The following is a 20,591-nucleotide window of genomic DNA, read 5'->3' on the forward strand; positions in this document are numbered from 1 at the left end:
ATACCGGCTGTCCCTCCCTCCCTCCCTCCCTCCCTCCCTCCCACCCACCCATCCATCCACCCACCTATCCATCTACCCACCTATCCATCCATCCATCCATCCATCTATCCATCCGTCATCCCTTGACACATGACTATTCCATCTTCTTTATCCTTCATCTTCATAATTCCTCGATTACATTTTTCCTCTTCATATTTATTGAAGAAGATGAAGCCTCATGTGTTCTGTGTTAGTGTCTGCTCACTCTCCTCATGTGTTTTCCATTTTCCTTCTCTGGGATTCATTTTTCATTCTTATGGGGGGGTAGGAGAATGGAGGAACAAACATTTATTTGGAGCTTATCATATGCCAGGTACTGTTAAGGGCTTTACAGCAATACTCATTGGATCGCCTCAATAGCCCTGGGAGATAGATGTTGTTATGTCCATCTTACAGGTGAAGAAACTGAGGGTTTCTCAGGGTTACACAACTGGTATCAGAATCAGAATTTGAACTCAGATCTGCCTGACCACAAGCACTCAGACCTGCTCTGCCTCACTTGTAGCAGTTAGCTCATGACTGTTGTCCTTGTGTTGCTGCTGTACACCCACAGTTGTAGAATGTTAGTATTCAAAAGATAGACCTTTGCTCTCCTGGGTCCTTAAAAGAGCTTTTCATTTTCTTGAAGGCGATCCAGCTCTCTCCTCTTTTCCAACTCTGGGCTAACCTGTTCATATGTATTGTATAGCATATTTCAATCTTCAGTAAACTTCATATGGATATGGGACCTAAAATTGTGGAAGGGAAGCAATAAAAATGATTGCAGCACAAGAACCACAGGACTCGATTTTATATAACCCTTCAAGATTTGCAAAGCACTTTACATGTTTTCCTATTTGATCCTCCTAGCAACCTGGGGAAGGAAAGTGCTTTCATCATCCCAATTTCACAAAAAAATTGAGGTCAAGAGAGGTTAAATGACTTGTTCAGGGTGGCATAGCTACTAAGTGTTTGAAGTGGGATTTGAATTCGGGTCTTACTGACTCCATGTCTAACATTATTATCCATAAGAGAAAAAAGTGTTTAATGAAAAAGGTGACTATTTTTGTTACCTTCCCATGTCATGATTTTCTCAACTTTATCACAATAATATTATTCTACACTCTTCTTTGCTTTTCCACAAATTCTACATCTCTTCTTCAAGGTCCAGTTCAAATTCCATGTCTTTTAGAAAGTTTTTTTTATTTCTGACAACTTCTCCAAACTTTATATTGCTTATAGTATATGCTATATATGCCATTCAATTTTGGCTCAAAGCTATTTTTCATTGGACAACTTCTGATGTAAGAAATCCTGATTTATATAATTTTAGAGTTAACATGGGTCATTTAGAGGTACTTAGATGCAGATCTTTCTGACTCCAAGGCTAGTTTTCTTTCTGTCATATCATGCTGCATTTTTCAAAATCACAGAATAAGAGAGTGAGAAGAAAATTGGTTAGACTCATAGGGTAAAGGAACCTTCACTGTTACATACTTGAAAATTGGGTCTGCAGCCTCTGTTTGAGGGGCTCCTGGGAGGCCATCCACTGCTGCTTCAGGCAGCCCCTTCCATCTATGGGTAGCTCTAATTATTAGCTAAATAGAATAACAAATTTCACTTTGTTCTTCATGACAATTCTTTAGATATTTGATTACAGATTTCATGTCCTCTTTGAGTCTTCTTTTCTCTAGGCTAAGCATGCCCAATTCTTTTTTTTCTTCTGCTACATAAAACATTTTATTTATTTAAAAATTAAAGAAGTTTATTGATGCTTTTAACAGCCATTTCTATAATAAAACATTACATTTTAAGTAATTCTCACTGCTCAACTAATTGTTAAGCCAATTAAATGGTAGCAAGGAAATAAACGTAAAGTCAAAACTCCATTGAAATCAAAAGGTTAAGAAAAGGCAAACTTTAGTCATTGTGTGAATGAATGAAATCAGAGTTCCCATATAACTCTTGTACCTTGACAGCACCATTTTTATTATAAGGAATTAGCATGCCTAATTCAAATCTCAGACTATGAACTCAAGACCCTTCATGATCCTTGTTACTTTTTGGGCATTCCCTAGCTTATCAATAGCCTCCTTAAACCATGTGTTAACAACATCAATAACAACTAGCATTCACAGAACACTTTGGGGTTTGCAAAGTGCTTTACAGTTTATCCTCACAGTAACCTGGGAGATAGGTGCTGTTGTTAGCCCTATTTTATAGTTAATGAAACCGAGGCATAGAGTTTAAATAACTTGCCCACTGTCAGATAGCCAGTAAGTATCTAGGAGGCTACAGCTGAACTTTGATCTTCCATCTTCCTCATTGCAAATCCTGTGCTGATTCTGCTTCACCACTTAGCTAGTAATGAACACAGTATTCTCGATGAGGTCTGATTAGGGCACTATTAGTAGGGTTGTCATTTCAAGTCAGGCATTTATTAGGCACTTAACTATTGTAGCAGACACTGGGAATACATATGTAAGAATGAAAATAACCCCTGCCCTCTTGGAGTATATTCTGGGAAGACAGCCTACAAAGGAACCTGAAAAGCAGTGAGTGGGTGAATGCAGTAGGAGGAGACAAGAAGGGCATGGTGAAGAAAATAGTCAGAAGTGGATCTTGGAAAGAAAGGAAGGCATGGTTGGTCTGAGATATTTCTGTAAAATGGGGGTTCTGGGATGAACAAGCTGCTTAGGAAAGGGTGGCAGAGTTGGTATGAACTTCCATGGTGAGAAACCTGCTGTCGTATGGAAGCTGTCTTTTTCAGTGCAACCCATCATTTCCACTTGTATTTGACAAATTATGTGTCAATTGTATAGTTTTAATTCTCTAATATTTAAAATGATTGTGGTCATTTGAAATTTTTTTCTTTATAGAATTCTTAATAGTAATAGGTAAAGGAGTTAATATTCATCACAGATTTTCATTTACGAATATAAGGAAGCAATTTTGATATCACGTTTCTTAAAATGAAATTATAACTATATTAAATTGTCATTGTAGTAGTCTTAGGGAGTTCTGAAGCTGGTGAACAATGATTTTCAGGTATGAAAATGAGAAAGCATTGAAATAGGTACCAACTTGAACTTAAAAGAAATTCATTTGTGCACCCAGTTCTGTTGTATTCTCTCTTTCTGATCTGTTTGCTTCTGCCCCCTGTAGAATGAATAAATGACATTTTATCAAGTTTTTTGAAAAGTGAGGTGAAATGAAATAGAACACATCAAAGGGGTGAAGCAGAGCAGATCTGAAAGAGAATAGAATTCTTTAATAATTGGTGTCTGCTTTTTTCCTTTTTCTTAAAGAGTTAGAGTGAGTTTGGTTGATATCCTCTCATTTTTACTTCATCTTATTACCTTACTCTGTTGTATTGATTTGGATATATTTAAAGAAAAAAGGTCTATTGGGAACATTGACGTATACTTAACATACTTATCATATTTACTTTAATTACCTTTATCATTTTTTCTATTTCAGTATTCATCAGTCCATTTGTTCCCTGATTTGATATCACTTTATTTTTTGACACATGCACACACACACACACACACACACACACACACACACACGTGTATATATAGTGTGTGCAATTTGTTTGAAAACTCCAAATTTTTGTTAACAATAGTTGATATTTTCACCCTAGTTCAAGAAGAAAAACTTATGAGAATTAGAACCTTCGAACTTTTTGTCAGGACTAGGTATGTTGATTGTAATTGATTGTTATATACTTAAAGGAAATAATCTGTAAGATCTTTCTTAGCAGGCAGTGATACCTGATTTGAGTGATACCTCAAAGTTTGCACCTTGAATTAATGGTAAAACATTTTGGTAAAGCATTTATTAACCCTTCTTAATTCCAGTGATTTCCCTCTGTTAATTATTTCCTCTTTATCATCTGTCTAGCTATATATATATATATATTTTTTTTTTTCTTTTCTTTCTATGTTTTCTCTCCCATTAGATTAAAAGTTCCTTTAGGGCAAAATCTGTCCCCAGTGCTTAGCACACAGTTCCTGAGTCATAATTTGAACTTAAATATTTATTGATTGACAACAGTGTTAAGTTATGAATGTTCTATTTAAATTGAGTCATTATGCACAATTAATGATTGTTTTGGATCTCTTCCAGAAACAGATGGAGTTTCATTCAGAATAAATACAAATGGACAAGGATTTTTGGATGAAAATATACCATTAAAACTGTCATTTCATTTACCAGCTACTTACCCATTTTCTCTACCAGGGATCTCAGTTAACTCTCAGCACCTCACCAGAGCACAGTGCATAGTTATAAAAGAAAACCTACTTGAGCAAGCAAAAAAACTTTTGTCTAAGCCAATGGTACATGAGTTGGTTCTCTGGATTCAACAAAACCTCAAGCACATCATTGGGCAACCAGAAACAATTGTTAGCTCTGAAGTCTGCACTTTGTCAACAAATATATCCATGGATGATGGAACATGGATAACCCTTTTGCATTTAGATCATATGAGAGCAAAGACTAAGTATGTCAAAACTGTGGTGAAGTGGACTTCAAATTTAAAACTTACAGGAAGACTGATGTTTTGGGGCAAAATAATACTCATTCTTCTACAAGGAGACCGAAACAGTATCAAGGTGCCAAAATTGAATATTTAATGAAAGTTTGGTTGTATTGTTACATAAACATAGATGGACAAAATAGTGTTTAATGGCATTTAGTAAGGATAGGCAAATTATTTGAACCAAATCTATAAAATACATCACTGTGTTGTTATAAGCATTTATTTCCTTTGAAAGAATGTCTTTGCCTACTGATTACACACCTTTGAAGAATTTTTATTTTTATTTATACCATTTGAAGTTAGTGGTGATAACAGGTATGAGATGAAGATACATATGTATACCCTGTTTCTATGTCTTGCAGAGTTGGAGAGACTTTGAGTTTTGTCCCAATATTTGATTTTCATTCAAAGATCAGCCTAAATTTAGAAAGACTCATTGCTAAAATGTTAACTTAGATAATTAGTTTTAGGGCCCCAGTGAAATGTGAAAGGGCTTCTGATAGAAGCAGTACTCATGTCAATGAAATAACATCTTTTAATGTATTAGGATTAATTTCTCTATATATTATAAAATATATATATACATATGTATGTGCATAACTCCTCAAAGATAGGCACAGGAAGACCTAGTATATTGTATGTTTGGGATAAACAATTTTTTCTTACCTCTTCATAATTTAAAAAAATCAATGTGACATTTTTTGAGCATCTATATTGCTTGGAAAGAGTGGTTTGTGACTTATAACAGATTTAGTTTCAGAGAGGTAGAACTATTATTACTGTCAGTTTATTTCCTCCTATCTTTTTTTCTTTCTGACTTGTTTCATCAGCAACTTTCTAAATCAGTCCCTTTTTACACTTTATTTATCTCTTGAAATCTGTGTAGCCTATTTGTTTTGGGGACCAGAGGAGAAAAATTAATATCATGAAAATTAAAATATTTAGTAAATATGGTATATTAATAGGTTTTGTTTTTCCAGGTAAATCAAACTAATAACTTTTTGTTTTTATCTAAGATAGACTATAATCACAAAAACTTAAGGACATTGGATTTCTGATTCATTGTGTAATCTTATTAAACATTATCTTGATATTTGTCCAGATTAATATTGAATTATATAGTTAAAACAAATTATCAGATTTTATTTGTATTCTTTTTGGGGGCTATGGAAGGATTACATATATTTCAAGGTAATTTACATTGAATCTAATCTAATTGGAATTTTTTAGGCAAAATATTCAGATAGAGATCTAGATCATTGCTTATTAATATACCATTTAAAGACATCAGGGATTTGTGTTTTCTCAGTGTTGGAATCCTGGTATGGGAATGTTCTCCCTTTTGCACAGATTGCAAAACATCTGTAGATGTAGTCTCAGGCAATTACTGAGATCTAGAGAGGTTAAATGACTTCCCCAGAGTCTCATAGTCAATATTTTTTAGTTTAGATTTGAAACTAAGTTTTCCTAAGTTTCTGAGTTCAGGATGAGACTTCTATAATCACACTGCATCTCAAAAGAAAAGACATGAAGGTTACAATAGACAAATTAATTTGAATTAGTTTGTCAATAAGCATCTATAAGACTTGGAGCACTATCAATGGATATGGACACAACATTGACAAATTTCTCTTTGTATACTGAAATTCTGCAAAATGTTATTTTCAGATTTTTAAAAGATCCTTTATTAATTTGAAGAGAAATAATAAGTTATAGTAGATAGACAGCTGGCCTTAGAGTTAGAAGATCCACATTAGAACAACTCTTTGACTATAAGTTATGGAGCAATTACCAACTGTATTAGAAGAGGAAATTTATTCAATAAGAGTTCTTGCACCAATAAAATCATGGTTTGGGACAAAAAGTTTGACTCTTATTTTAAACCTATTCATTGGGACTATGAATATGGCATGATAATACCTGATTCTTCCTGTCATGTATATGCAAACTCAGGGTAACTATAAAATATGGGTAGGAAATGAATATTTTTTATATGTGTTTAGACTTTCAAAACTAAATCTCATAGTAAGATATGTGTGTAATGTCCTGATTTATCATTTAGGAATACCTGATTCTTCAGAAAACCTCCAAAGTTGATGTGGACTCAAGCGGAAAGAAATGCAAAGAGAAAATGATTAGTATACTCTTTGAAACAAAAGTACAGATGGAACACAAAAGGTATAATTTAGTACTATTGCAGATAGAAAAGCAACTGAATCGATAATTACATTCTGACAAATTGGGCATATTCATGAGTTTCTCTTGTATAATGTAGGTTCCTGGCATTTGAAGTCAAAGAGTATTCATCGTTGGATGAGCTACTAAAGGAATTTGAAGCTGCGGGACTTAAGGAACTGTTCTCTGAGTTTGTACTTCCATTGGTAAAATGAAATAAAAAACACAGGAATCTTTCAGTAAAACAGGAATTTCATGGAGTATTTCTGTGCGGTTAATGTCAAAATACTTTTGGAGAGCAACTTTAATTTTTTGGAATAAAATTTGGAAACATCTCAACTCAAGGAAAAAACGATTTACGTTTTGTTAAAATGTTAGATTTAATTAAGTAAATATTTATTAAGTCCCTGTGTTCAAGTCAGTGTATTAAGCCCTGGGATTAGAAAATCAAAGAAAAATTTTTTTGATTCTACCTTGATATTTACCTACAAAGTTTCAGTTTAATTATTGACACATTTTTGAAATCCAAATTGTGAAGACATGATAAATTCTATATCTTTCCAGGTTATATATTTCTTCTTTCATTCATTTACATATCAGTCTCTTAACTTTAAACTGAGTGAACCTGAGGAAGTTCTTTTTTTTTAATCAGAACGTTTTTCTGGAGACCCATTTCAATCTACATCTGAGCAAATATCATTTATTAAATACCTGCTATGTGATGGGCAGTTTAAAAAAAAGTCCCTGTCCTCAGTGAGCTTACATTTTAAAAGAGAGAGATAGCATCCATGAGAAGGGGGGGGGGGGGACCAGTAGAAGAACTCAGGTTCTGGAAATCACAGGGATTGTGAGTGGAGGTAAAGGAAGCTTCATTCTTTCCAGGAACAGTGACAGTATTGATCGGTTTACCGACCCCAGAAAAAGAGTGGAAATAGGGTGATTAGAAGGACACTCGAGTTCTCTGGGTTGTTTGTGGATAGCTAGGGACAGATGTAAAGGATGTGCTGTTATTAACTAGAGCAAAGGTGGCAGTGTTGGCATGTATCAGACCCATGATCTGGAGCTGCCATGGCAACTGCAGGCAGGACTTGAAATTCAATAAATTGAGGATGGCGCAGCTAGGTGGTACAGTGGATAAAGCACCAGCCCTGGAGTCAGGAGTACCTGGGTTCATATCCAGTCTCAGACACTTAATAATTACCTAGCTGTGTGGCCTTGGGCAAGCCACTTAACCCCATTTGCCTTGCAAAAACCTAAAATAAAAAATAAAAATAAATAAATCGAGGAGCTTTTATGGTGTGATTTAATTAAATGAATTAAATATAGCCCTTGAATGATGTTATAAATATCCAAATGACCCTGGGCAGGAAAAAAAAAAAGGTTTTCCCATTCCTGAACTAGAGTGAGTTTCCTTTGCATTAATCAAGTAGAATATGTAGATACCTCATTCTCTGGGCAGAGTTCTAAAACTTTGATTGATAATATGAAAGGAAAATCTACCAAATTCTAAACTACTTTTGCATTTCCCTGATGGTCAGGACAGCTAGAAGGTTCAGTGAAGATCTAAATTCAAATGTGACCTCAGATACTAGCTCTGTGACCCTGAGTGAATCACTTAACCCTGTTTGCCTCTGCTTCTCGAACTGTAAAATGAGTTGGAAAAGAAAATTGGGATCACAAAGAGTTGGACATGACTGAACAATGACAATAGGAAGTTTTTCTTTATACTATATTTTTATCTGTCTCTTTATAATATCTGTTCATCTTTTTTTGGCTTCTAGGTCTATGTAGAATAAGTATTGACTTTTGTTCATGATAGCCCCCAAATATTTAAAGATTATTTTCATGTTCCTCAAGTCTTCTCTAGTCTAAATATTTTCATATTTAATCCTATGATCTTAATATTTCAAGTTGAAAAAATGATTTTACTCTGGTTGCCTTTTAAAGTTGCTTAAATCAATAGTCTACAAAATATAAATGCTTTTAAAAGATATAGCAGTCATTAAAGTTGCATAGAACCCAGTTTACACTTCCTTTCTTTGGGTTCCCCAAGCAGCTCAACACTTTATTAGCATTAGAATCAGAAATGTCAGTTTTAATTAAAAATCTCATGAAAATACATTTTCTAGTTTTATAAGTGGAGAAGTGCTTTTCATAAAATGACCTTGCTTTGTTGGACAAAGGAAATTGAAAGAGATATAAATATTAGTTTTTATTTCTTCTGAAATCTATTAAGCTCAATATCCTTAAGATACATTTATATCCCATAGGGGAAATAAACCATACCATAAAGTATATATTAAATTTAAAACCTTTGTGAACTTTATATAGTTACAGCAGTCCTATAAGTAGGCAAGTATACCCATGAGGGAATACCTATTAAATACATGAGACCAGTGAGGCTTCTAAGCCAAGGGGCAAACTGGTAGACTTTAATATCTAGTCCTCATAGACAGAGAAGAAAGGCAGTGCTACTACAGTGTGTTCTAGTGAATAGAATAATCCTGGTTTTTTGTTAACATCCAGTTTAGGAAGGAAAGGGGAGTAAAAGATTTTCAGAGCTGAATGGGACTTTAGAAATCATCTTTACCAATTCATGCCTGAAAAAGAAACTTTTTTATAATTTAACCAACAAATATTTATCTAAATCAAGGGGTTCTTAACTTCTGAGGTCTGTGAACTTGTTTTCTTAATATTTTTAAATGAATTTAATTATAGTTGATTTCCTTTGTAACCCAATGTGTTTTATACCTGTAAAAAGAAATTTTGACGTAGGGTGAGTAAGCTTGCTTCGTTGGATTGCCATTTGGTTCCATTACATAACCTTTATCTGAAGACTTCAAGTGAAGAGAAAGACCACTACATCATTGTAAGGCCCTTTCCACTTTTGGGTAGCTCTAATTGTTAGTTCATCTTAATTTTTAAAAAATGTCTACTTATTGCACCTATTCTGCCCTCAGGTCCTTGAAAACAGCTATGTTTAAGTTTCTTTTCTACAGAAAGTTTCTTTTCTACAGATCCACATATAGCATGAACTTGAAGATATTCATTATCCTGGTTATTCTCTATACATGTCCTCACTCCACAGTCTTCCTAAAACATGCTACCTAAAACAGGGCATAGCATTACAGATGTGATCTGATCAGGGCAGAATATTTTAGGACTACAATCTCCTTATTCCTGGAAAATACACTTTGTACAAACAAATTAGTTTTAACTAATTTCTTTTCAGATTTCTCTTTATTAACCCTGCCCCTCATGTTCCCAGGAAAGCAATCCCTTATAAGAAGGGATTTTTTTTAAAAGAGAAAAAATCCAGCAAAAAATGACATTATATTCAATGTTCCACATTTGTAGACCCCAATTTCTGCAAGAATACCTTTATCTCTTATTGGGAGTCAAGCTTGTTCTTCATAATATCACAACATTCAGCTTTTGAGTTTTTTTGATTTGTTTAGTTTTAGTCAATTGTTTTCCTGGCTCTGTTTACTTCATTTTGCATGTGAGTATTCATGCAATTCATGTAAGTATTTCTATACTTCTCTGTATTTCTCATTTCTTAACATCATAGTACTATCTGTTAGAATCATTTAACACAATTTGTTTAGTTATTTCCCAAATAATCGGTATCTATTTTGTTTCTTTTGCCTTGAAAAGTACTAGGACAAATATTTTGCTACATCTGCAGTCTTTTTTGTTGATTACCAGGTTGGAATGTGTGACCCAGCAGATTGTTTAGGTCAAAGAGTCTAGATTTTAGTCACATTATTTGTGTAATTCCAAGTTGCTTTCCAAAATGGTTAAAAATTATGTATTTCTTAACATAGCCTAAGATTGAATTAGTTTTCTCAGTTGTCATTGCACACTGAACTTGTAGTCCACCAAGAATCCCAAGGCTTTTTTTCCCGATGAATAGTTTTCAAGTTATATTCCCACCATCTTAGGTAATGTGGGTTTTTAAATGTAAATTTTAGACTTCACATTTATTTTTATTTAATTAAACGTTTAAATTCTTACAGTCATCCCCTGGATTAGCTTTTCTTTCTCTCTTGGTATCAATTGCATATATTTTAAAGTATTCCATTTATATCTTTTATCCAAGTCATTGTTAAAAATGTGAACACAGGGTCAAACACACACCTTCAGGGCCCTTTACTGGACATCTTCCAAGGTGACATTTAGTCATTCAGTAAGATCTGACCTGCACAGTGTTTGTATAACGAGAATAGAGGAGTCCCTCTATTCTCCAGCTTAGCAGAATGAAGGAATAAAAAGACTACTGTGTTTAGTGTTAAGGATACCAAAATAAGCAAATAGGACAGTCTGCCCTCAAAGATCTTAGAAAGGTGAGGTGAGGGGTGACTAGGTGGTGTAGTGGATAAAGCACCGGCCTTGGAGTCAGGAGTACCTGGGTTCAAATCCAGTCTCAGACACTTAATAATTACTTAGCTGTGTGACCTTGGGCAAGCCACTTAACCCCATTTGCCTTGCAAAAACCTAAAAAAAAAGGTGTGGTGAAGGGATGTGCCTAGTACATAGTTTGGAATTTCCTGGGGAAAGGCAAAGTATGAAAAGGAGAAGGAAATATTTTATAAAAGAATTCAAGATCTGCTTTAAAGGGAGAAGAGAAGGAAAAGGGGAATCTTAACATGTGATGGGGTTGGAAGTTATAACAGAAAAAAAGGAAGAAGTATTTTAGAATCTTTGGAACCATGCAGTGGATATGAAAAGCCCCTCAGAAATGCTGGGTGGACAAAGGGCAATTAAACTGTCCTTTGAGCCAGCATACCACTACTAGGTTTGTCCCCCAAAAAGATAATAAAAAAGGGAAAAGGACCTCTATAGAAGCTCTTTTTGTGGTGGCAGAGAATTGGAAATTGAGGGAGTGCCCATCAACTGAGAAATGGCTCAACAATCTATGGTATGTAAATGAAATGAAATACTATTGTATTATAAGAAATGATGAACAGGTAAATATCAGGAAAAAACCGGAAAGTGATACACAAACCAATGCTGAATGAAGTGAACAGAACCAGGAAGACATTGAACAAATTAACAGCAACATTGTGTGATGATCAAATATTATTTTTTGTCAGTTTGAATATTTCTTCATTTTTTCTAATTACATGCAAAGATAGTTTTTAACATTCATATTTTTACAAGCTTTTGAGTTCTACATTTTTCTTCCACCCTGTTCCTCTTTCCCCATTACAGCAAGTAAGGTTATACATGTATAATCATATTTGACACATTTTTATCTTAGTCATGTTGTAAAAGAAGAAAACATGAAACAAGTATGGCCAACTCTGATTGACTTAGCTCTTCTCAGCAATACAATTCTAAAAGATTGGTGATAGAAACTGCTATTTACATCTAGAGAAAGAACTGTGAAGTCTGAATGTATACTGAAGCACATTAGTTTCACTTTTGTTTTTCTGGCTTTCCCCTTCAATTCTGTTTCATTTTTCACATGACTAATGTGGAAATATGTTTAACATGATTGTCCATGTATAACATATCAGATTGCTTGCCACCTTGAGGGGGGGAAAGGAAGGATGTATCAAGAAAAGAATTTGAAACTCAATCTTATAAAAAAATGAATGTTGAAAACTATCTTTACATGTAATTGGAAAAAATAAAAAAATACTGTTTCAAAAAGCTGGGTTTGAGAAGGGTTAACTCCTTTTGCTACATAGATTCTTGATGATGAGGCTCTATTTGTGTTATCAGAAGAGACAGACACCACTGGTTAGAGGAAGAAGAGATAGTATTTGTGATTGCTGGCTACCTAATGAAATTATGTACAAAGTGATCAAATGTCAATTGAATAGAAACAAATATCTATCTTTGGTGCCCATCCTTGATGTAGCAACTTCCCAAGAATGGTTAAAATTTGTTATCATCTATGGTAATGAATGTATGGAATAAAAATATTTCCTGAAAGAACCATAGAAAGAACTCCTAGAAGTTATGTAGGTCTAGGACAGGAAATTAAAAAACTTAGTAGATTCTTAAGTACTCAATACTGTCAGTTGAGGGTAGGAGACTCCTTGATAAACTGTCTAATTTTTTTGAAACAAAATTGTGAAAGGAAAAAACAAATTTGTTCCAGAGGACCAATGTTAGTAATAATATGTGAATGTTGCAAAGGAGCAGATTTATTCTTGATGCAAAAATAAACTTAAAAATTACCTATTTATATGGCTAAAGTAGAAATTTGTTTTACATTTCTATACATATTTGCAATGGGTTTTATTTTATTTTTTGCCTTCTCAATGAATGGAAAAGGGGGACAATGAAAGGAGAGAATTTGAAAGTGGAAATAAATTTGAATTAATAAAAATAAAAGATAAATTGCTAACCTTTAGGAAAGGGGAAAAAAAAGTTAGCTGTCCAAATGTAGAATGGACTATGGACTATCTTGGGGGTGTGGGTGGGAAAGATAGACTTTTCCTCACTAACAGTCTTCAGATAAAGGCTATATAACCACTTGGTAAGAGTGATAAAAAGGGTATTTTTGCTCACTTATGGATAGATTAGATCAGGTGGTTTCTAAAGTCCCTTTCCAAATTTGAGATTTTGTGATTCTGTGAACTAAGACTAGAGTAGAACCTATTTGATTCCTTCTAGTTCTATGTGATTCACAATTTGATGTCCTATATGAGATTAAAAAGTGCTCCATGGGAACCAAATGAAGGCCCCTGGATTTGTTTTAAGGTCTCTATTTTGGTAACCACTACTATTGAGGTTCATTTTTTTTTTTTTTTTGGCCATGACCAGAGTGGTTCTGAGCTGGACTAAAAAAGATCCCCCTTGCTTCAGTAATTTCTATCTGAGCCAGCATGCACATTTCTCCAGTGAACCATTCTTCATCTCCAAACTTTCCCCTGACCACTCCTCAAGAGTTCTTGAGATAAACAGATAAACAGGTGGATGAGTGCTTTTCTCTTTTCTCATCATAAAGTATTAAAATTATGTAAAAGTATTTTTATGACCTCTTAACAATAGGAAACACAATTTAATCAGAAGAATTAATTGAATTCAGAATTCACCTTTTAGATCAGGGGTTGGCATTCCCCTATATTCAAGCTCTCAAAGCTTCCAAGATATCCATTCTAGACTCTCACCCCCTGCCCCCGCTCCCCCCAGGTTCTTTTTGCCACTGCCTTGTATGATTTACCTCGTGGATTCCCCTTTTCCAATGTGCTTTGTTTCCCCTCATTGCTAGTACTTTGATCCCTATGCATCACTCATTTTTCTCTTTCCTCCTGCTCTTCTCTCTTTTTTTGTACTCTCACTTGTTGTAAGTAGTTCCACAAAAGAAGCATTCACCTATAGTCAGGGTCTTGCCAGGTTCCATCCATGATGCCCTATCTGTCTTTTCACTGTTACTTCTATCAGATTTATATTTTCACCTGTTTCCTGGTATACATTTAGAAAGTCTCTTACTGGGTCTCTGTTGCGAATCTGTTACTGTTATGTGATGTATAAAAAATTGGAGCGACATTCTTCTGGATTATTGATCATTTTATTAATCACATTAAGAATAGTTAATAAAAGGGATCAGTGGAACTCTTGAATGCCAAAGATCAGCTAGGTAATTATTAAGTGTCTGAGGCTGGATTTGAACTCAGATACTCCTGACTCCAGGGCTGGTGCTCTATCCACTGCTCCACCTAGCCACCGCCTCCATCAAGATTCTTGAAAAGAAAGTTAATCTAATCTCACTATCAGCAATGTTCTTCAGATTCTGACTTGGCCTAGCAGATTATGAAGATCCAGGAAGAGCAAAACCTGGATTTTCCCAGTATTTGGCTATATAACAATCATTTATCTTGTCTGCAGCATTTATTTACTCCTATATTTTTGTTTTTTGATATGTTAGAGAGACAAATCCTTTCAGTTCTGGTTTTCTTTCTAAAAATGTTTCAAACTCTTCTTTATTATTGAAAATACATTTTTTGTCTAGATTTGTGGGATAGTTCATTCCGAGCTGCAACCTGAACGCCATTGTTCTTTGGAACACATTATTCCATTCCTTCCTACATTTTCTAGTGGGTGCAGAACAATCTTGTGTTATTTGAATGTCCTTTCCTTTGGATATGAAGGTCTTTCTCCTAATGAGTAGTAGAATTTATTTTTGAACTGAATTGTAAAATTTAACAACTTTGTCTTGGAGTTTGCAGCCTTGTTTTTTGTTTTATCTTTTTTTTCCCCTTGGAAGTAATTTATGAATTCTTTTAATAGGAATTTCATTTTCTATGGGCAGTTCTATTATATTCTTCCTTATGGTGTTAAGACTTTTTTTTACCTTTTGTGTTCTGGGATACCTGTTATCTTTAGGTTGCCACTGGGAAGCCTATGTTGAGTTCAATATGTTTTGCTTACACATTTCCTCTTAATGCTATTTTTATAAAACACTGAGGTTAAGTGACTTGCCCAAGGTCACACAGCTAGGCAATTATTAAGTGTCTGAGGCTGGATTTGAATTCAGGTCCTTCTGACTCCAGGGCTGGTGCCACCTAGATGCCTCAGTGCTGTTGTTTTTTTGCTTCTCTTCTTTTAGATTGTTCTTCATTTTTGTAAATTTACATTCCTAATCTATTGTTCTTTCTTTGGCGAAATTTGCCATTGTAGATTCAAATTTTTCTATCCTGCTCATTATTTTTGCTGTGTAGAACATAAATTCTATTCCCATAATTTTCATTTCTTTTATACCATTCAGGAAGAACTTGTGGTTCCATGTTCTGCTTAAATCCTACAAGGTTCCCTATCTCATCAATTCTTGGATCATTTTCCTTTATATTTTGTGGCAAAGTTTGTCCATAGATACCTGAAATTGAATGCTAGATTTGTAGGTCATATTTTCTTCTATGATTAATATTTTTCCTGTAGATTTATCTGCTTATGTTCAGGATCTTTGAGTTTTTTTCCTTTCTAAAGTCTTCAGTGTTTTCATTCTTCCCTCCCCACCCCTTTATTTTTTTTATTCTTTACTTTCTGATTTCCCCCCTCTTCTGATTGTGGTTTCCTCAGGAGCTCCTCCTTCACTGGGCAATTCATGGTCCACAAGCCTAGGTCTATGCTCCTACTGAGCACTGCTCAGAACTGATGAATGCCTCATGGTTCTCTGAGTGCCCTCAGACTTTTTGGAGTGCTGCTTGGCCCTCCACAAATGCAGTGTCCTTTTTTTCCCATTCTCTCTGTTCCTCAACTCTCTGACCTGGGCCAAACAGTTTAGATTCTTGCAGTTCCAGGTTGTACTCCCTCCCCACTTCTTTTGCTTTTTTGGGAGTGTGACCCAGCTGGCAATAGAGGCCTAAGAAAATTCCCCAGCCAGGAGCTAGGGTTTATGTAGCACAGGAAAGAGGGAGGGGGGGACCAGGGTCCAGGGATGATTCTGGATGTAAGCCTGTGTCCTGTCCTTGGGTCTGTTAGTGGAATCATGGTGCCAGTAGCATGGAATTTTGTGGAATGAATGTGGAGTATCAGTTCCTGGGTTTGGGGGCATTTTTAAAAATGCTTCTTTTGGATTTGGATTCTGGATATCCTGGACCATGGAAACAGCTGATATTACTTTTATCTTTGGCTTATAATTTCTATTTTGGAGAGGTTTTATACAGAGGGGAATGGAGAATAAGAGAAAATGCTAAGTCTACCATTTTATTGCTCACATGACCTGAAAGTCTCTAGATGGGGGCTCTTAATTTTTTTTTGTGTGTGTTATGGAACCTTTTAGGAATTTGGTTAAGTCTTTCTATGAATCTCTTCTCAGAGAGATAATAAAATTTTTAAATGTACAAAATAAGATGCATAGGATTATAAAGGAAAATAGCATTTCAAAATATGGTTATCAAATATAAAGAAGTCATGGATCCCAGATATATATCACTTAAAGCAGTAAGCCCAAGCAACAAAAGTCTATTTGGTTATTAATTGAATCTTCATTTTATTTCTTTAACGTCTAAATCAGGAAGGACCAGGATCAAATCCCAGTCCTTGAGAGTGAGATCTTTATCTTTAACTTAATATATCTCTTCAATTCAATGTTTTAAAAATTTTTTAGAAGTAGATCACAAATTTAAGAAATAATTTTCTCCCTTAAAATGTACTAGATCTATTTTAAAAATTTGGGTCAGTGAGCAAATTTTTTAAAAATATAATCTAACAAAATCTAAGACTTTTATAATAGTTTTTGATCAAGTTATTACATAAGTCAACTTTAAGCAAAATCATGAAGTAGGTCAAATGTTTCTTACTCATTTCCCATTTCCCTTATTTGATTTTTATTCCCCCTTCACAACTGCATAAAATATTTTTTCTGTAGCTTGACTTTTTGAAGAAAGAAAAATGACTTTTTTTAGTCAATTACTGGAAGCAGTTCTGACTATAAGAAGCTGAAATAATCACTGATAGTATAGAATAAAGTTTTGAGCTCAGCTTCATATTTTAGGTACCAGATTACTTACGGGTTTCTAAATGTAACTATGAACTTGACATTTTAAGCTTTGATATTTTTTGGAGGGGTGGGGGGAGAAAAATACTAAGATGGTGACTGGGAAAAAATCCAGGGGATGAACTCAAACCTGATTCATTCCTCCTGCTTTTTTTCACTGCTATCCTTTTAAGCATAATAGGATTATTATCAAATGCAACAATTGATCCTAATCCAAAGAGTTTCTCAGTCAAGGGGAGAATTGTCTTTTCAAGTAGAATGGGGATAGTAGAAGTAACTAAATAAAAGATCTCTTGATTCTCCCTTATCTCTCTAGTCCTCTTCAATTCTGGCCTTTGGTAATATTAATTTCTTGGACAGAAATCTTTTAGGATGTTTCATAGCATCTTGGAGATAGATTAAAAGACATGTTACGTGAGCAAATAAATGTTCAATTCAGCCTAAATATTTGCATTAGCTGTATTTATATTTAATAGGTTTAGCTACTCCCCTATCTTCATTTCTTCCTTCTGCTTTCTATATTATTCAGGAAAAATCTATTGCATATACTTTATGGACATGATACTATTCTAGGCACGGTTCAGAACAAGCATACATATAAAGCAGTTTCTTCTCTGACAGTTTATAATCTATTGGAGAGAGATTTTGAATTTAAAACATAAATCATTATTAGTCACCTAGAAGACCTTTTGACTAGTCTGAAACCGGTAATTATTAAGAAATAAAAGTTGTTAATGGGTAACAGAAGTAAGATGTGGTTCAGTTTAACATATTTGTATGAAGTGCTATAGTGAAAAGAGTGATGGACATGGGTCAGGAAGATATGGGTTAAAATCCTGTTTTTGATACCACCTGTGTGAGATAGGACAAGTCCTTTAAACCTCTCAGCCTGTTTTTTCCTGCAATATTATCTGTAGTGACTACTTCAGGTAGTAGTTTTGAGTATTCAAGATAAAATATATGCAAAGGCACCTTTTGAAAAGTGCCAATGTTTATACTTAAAGGATTTATTTTATCAGTTGAGTACTCCTATTAATAATTAAACTTAAAGTCCCTTTGAAACTTAATGGTCAAAAATTTATTACTCTTCTGCCAACCACTGATGAGTCTTTCCAAGAACTTGTGATATGTTTAACTCTATGAACATAGCCTGAAAGAAACCAGGATAACTACCATATTCATGCGATAACAATATTGATAGGTTATGCAAAATAGCCAGATTAATGTGCTAAAAGCAAATTAATCATAATTAACAAATTATACAACATGATACATGATGCTAATTTGAATGTATAAAAAGCAAAACAAAAGAAGCATGAAGCAACGAATACATGCATCATTGAATACATGTCATGTATTCATGCATGTCATGCAAAGCATACATTACCTTACTAAGAGTTGCTATTGTGTAACTATTTAAATAATTTCACCTGAGATATTAGAAGTTAGTCTGATCGTGCCTTTATTTTTCTGTGATCTATTGATGACTGTCTCTGAACCAGTGCTAGTTGATGGTATTGGTTGAGCATCAGGAACTATAATCCCTACTTTCCAATACCTTAGGGTAGGCTTCCTCATAGTGTCTGTAGTTCTTGAGGTACAGTCTTCTTTGTAGGAAAATTTTCATTTGAAATGACTTTTTTGACTCATTGCCTAGATCAGGCAGATTTTGTAATAAGTAGCAAGGGCTCTGTGATTTAGAGTCTGCTAAGATCAAAGTCTTCAATCTCAACTTTCTTGGTAGAGTTCAGCTAATTCACCAGTTGGCAATAAATGCTTGCAGTAGATTATCTTTGCAAGTTACCTTCCATACTTGAGTATTTTGTAATTAGGCCAGTTGCCCATTATCTCCACTATTAAGTATGGAGGGCTTTTCCATTGATCTAATAACTTGTGCATGCTCTGAATATCGGTATTTCTCATCAATCTGTCACCTTGTTGAAGGAATTACCAATAGATTTGAGCCATTGTATTTTTTATTTCTTTCAGTGTTCTTATGGGCTAAAGTTGTAGGTAGATGGTAAACTTCTTTTAGCTTCTCAGCTGAGAGATACATCTATTTCTGCAATCTCTCAATTTTCAGAGACTCCCAAACACAAAGCAAGAGATAGGTATGACTTATGGCCCCAAATCAGTAAATTGGGTATTAAGTCAGGGGCACCATTCATGGTGAAGGTATATATATATATATATATATATATATATATATATATATATATATATATATATCTACCTAGGTATATATCTAGATATATATATCTACAGAAAAGTGAGGTGCTAACTCTGCTGAGATTTTTAGTTATACGTTATGATGAAAATGTACATAGTGAATTTCCTTTAGGATAGTAAGGCATTTTTCTAGACTTTGTAATGTTAGCCAAAATTCATGATGAAACATATCTATTTCTATGTAAAGAGCTCAGAGTGCAAATTGAGGTATATTTTCTTTTCTCCTTTCCTCCCTCCCCCCCCCCCCCCCACTTTGAACATGGGGCATGTTTTCTAAGACTTTTCTAAGACTTGACCTATTTGTTATGGGTTTTGTTTTTCTTGCCTTCTCAATATGTGGGGGAAAGAAAAAGGGAAAATAATTTGGAATGAAAAATAAATGAAATTGTAATCAAATCAGTCAATCAATGCTAACATTTCTTTGAACAGTGTACTATAAAGATCTCTCTTTGCCTAAGTCTGAATAGGTCCTGGCAAGAAGTCCATATACTGAAAAATTTCTTCCACTTTATATTAGCATCTGTAGAAGCTTTCTATTTCTAGGTTGAGTTTAAATTTGTGAGGTGGTCAGTTACCACTAATATGTTATTTTTACTTTTGCTATCTACTTCAAGAAATGTAAATGCAGACAAGTTCTAGAGTTTTGTTGGTCCTAACAGTGTCCAAATATGCAGTGTGAGTTGGTAGTGCTTTTTCTTTGCAGACTGGGCATAAGTCTTACACTTTTTGGTGACCCCTGTCACTTTCTTGAGTAGGAAAAATGTTTTTTTATAGCTCTGGGATTATTTCTTGATCTATAGTTCCAACTTGAGCCTTTATATAAAGTTTTTGATTATGGAGTAATATGCCCAGTTATTATCAAATGCTTTTGGTTATCATACATAGGATCAGTGATGTTCCAGTAGAATATTCCCGATCATAGCTCCAACTTTTGTTATTCTCTTAATAATAATAATAATAATGTACCTTTGAGGAATTGGCATATGAACCCTCTGACATTACTATCTTGCTTCTTAGGTACTCCTACAGTCTTTCATCAGCATTAGCCATCCATTCTTTTCTCTGTCATCCACAGACGAGATAAATTGGATTAATGGAGCAAGACTCACATGTACTATTAGCATGGTATCTAGTGGAACTTTGCAGCTGTTCTAATTTTTGTCTTCC

The 20,591-nt window shown here is 34.4% G+C and overlaps 1 protein-coding gene across 3 annotated transcripts in view; it reads left to right on the forward strand.

Annotated features, from left to right (window-relative positions):
* Positions 1-19,360, forward strand: part of RWDD3 (RWD domain containing 3) — a 37,659-nt gene extending 18,299 nt beyond the window's left edge. For all 3 annotated transcript variants that reach the window (XM_074188227.1, XM_074188226.1, XM_074188228.1), the window contains exons 2-4: positions 4,150-4,637; positions 6,627-6,742; positions 6,840-19,360. In XM_074188227.1, coding sequence (XP_074044328.1) covers positions 4,150-4,637; positions 6,627-6,742; positions 6,840-6,954 — 719 coding nt within the window. In that variant the 3' untranslated portion in view covers positions 6,955-19,360. The remainder of the gene's footprint in view (positions 1-4,149; positions 4,638-6,626; positions 6,743-6,839) is intronic.
* The last annotated feature ends 1,231 nt before the right edge of the window (positions 19,361-20,591 follow it).

Source organism: Macrotis lagotis, chromosome 5, assembly GCF_037893015.1.
Source record: "Macrotis lagotis isolate mMagLag1 chromosome 5, bilby.v1.9.chrom.fasta, whole genome shotgun sequence".
Classification (NCBI taxonomy): domain Eukaryota; kingdom Metazoa; phylum Chordata; class Mammalia; order Peramelemorphia; family Peramelidae; genus Macrotis; species Macrotis lagotis.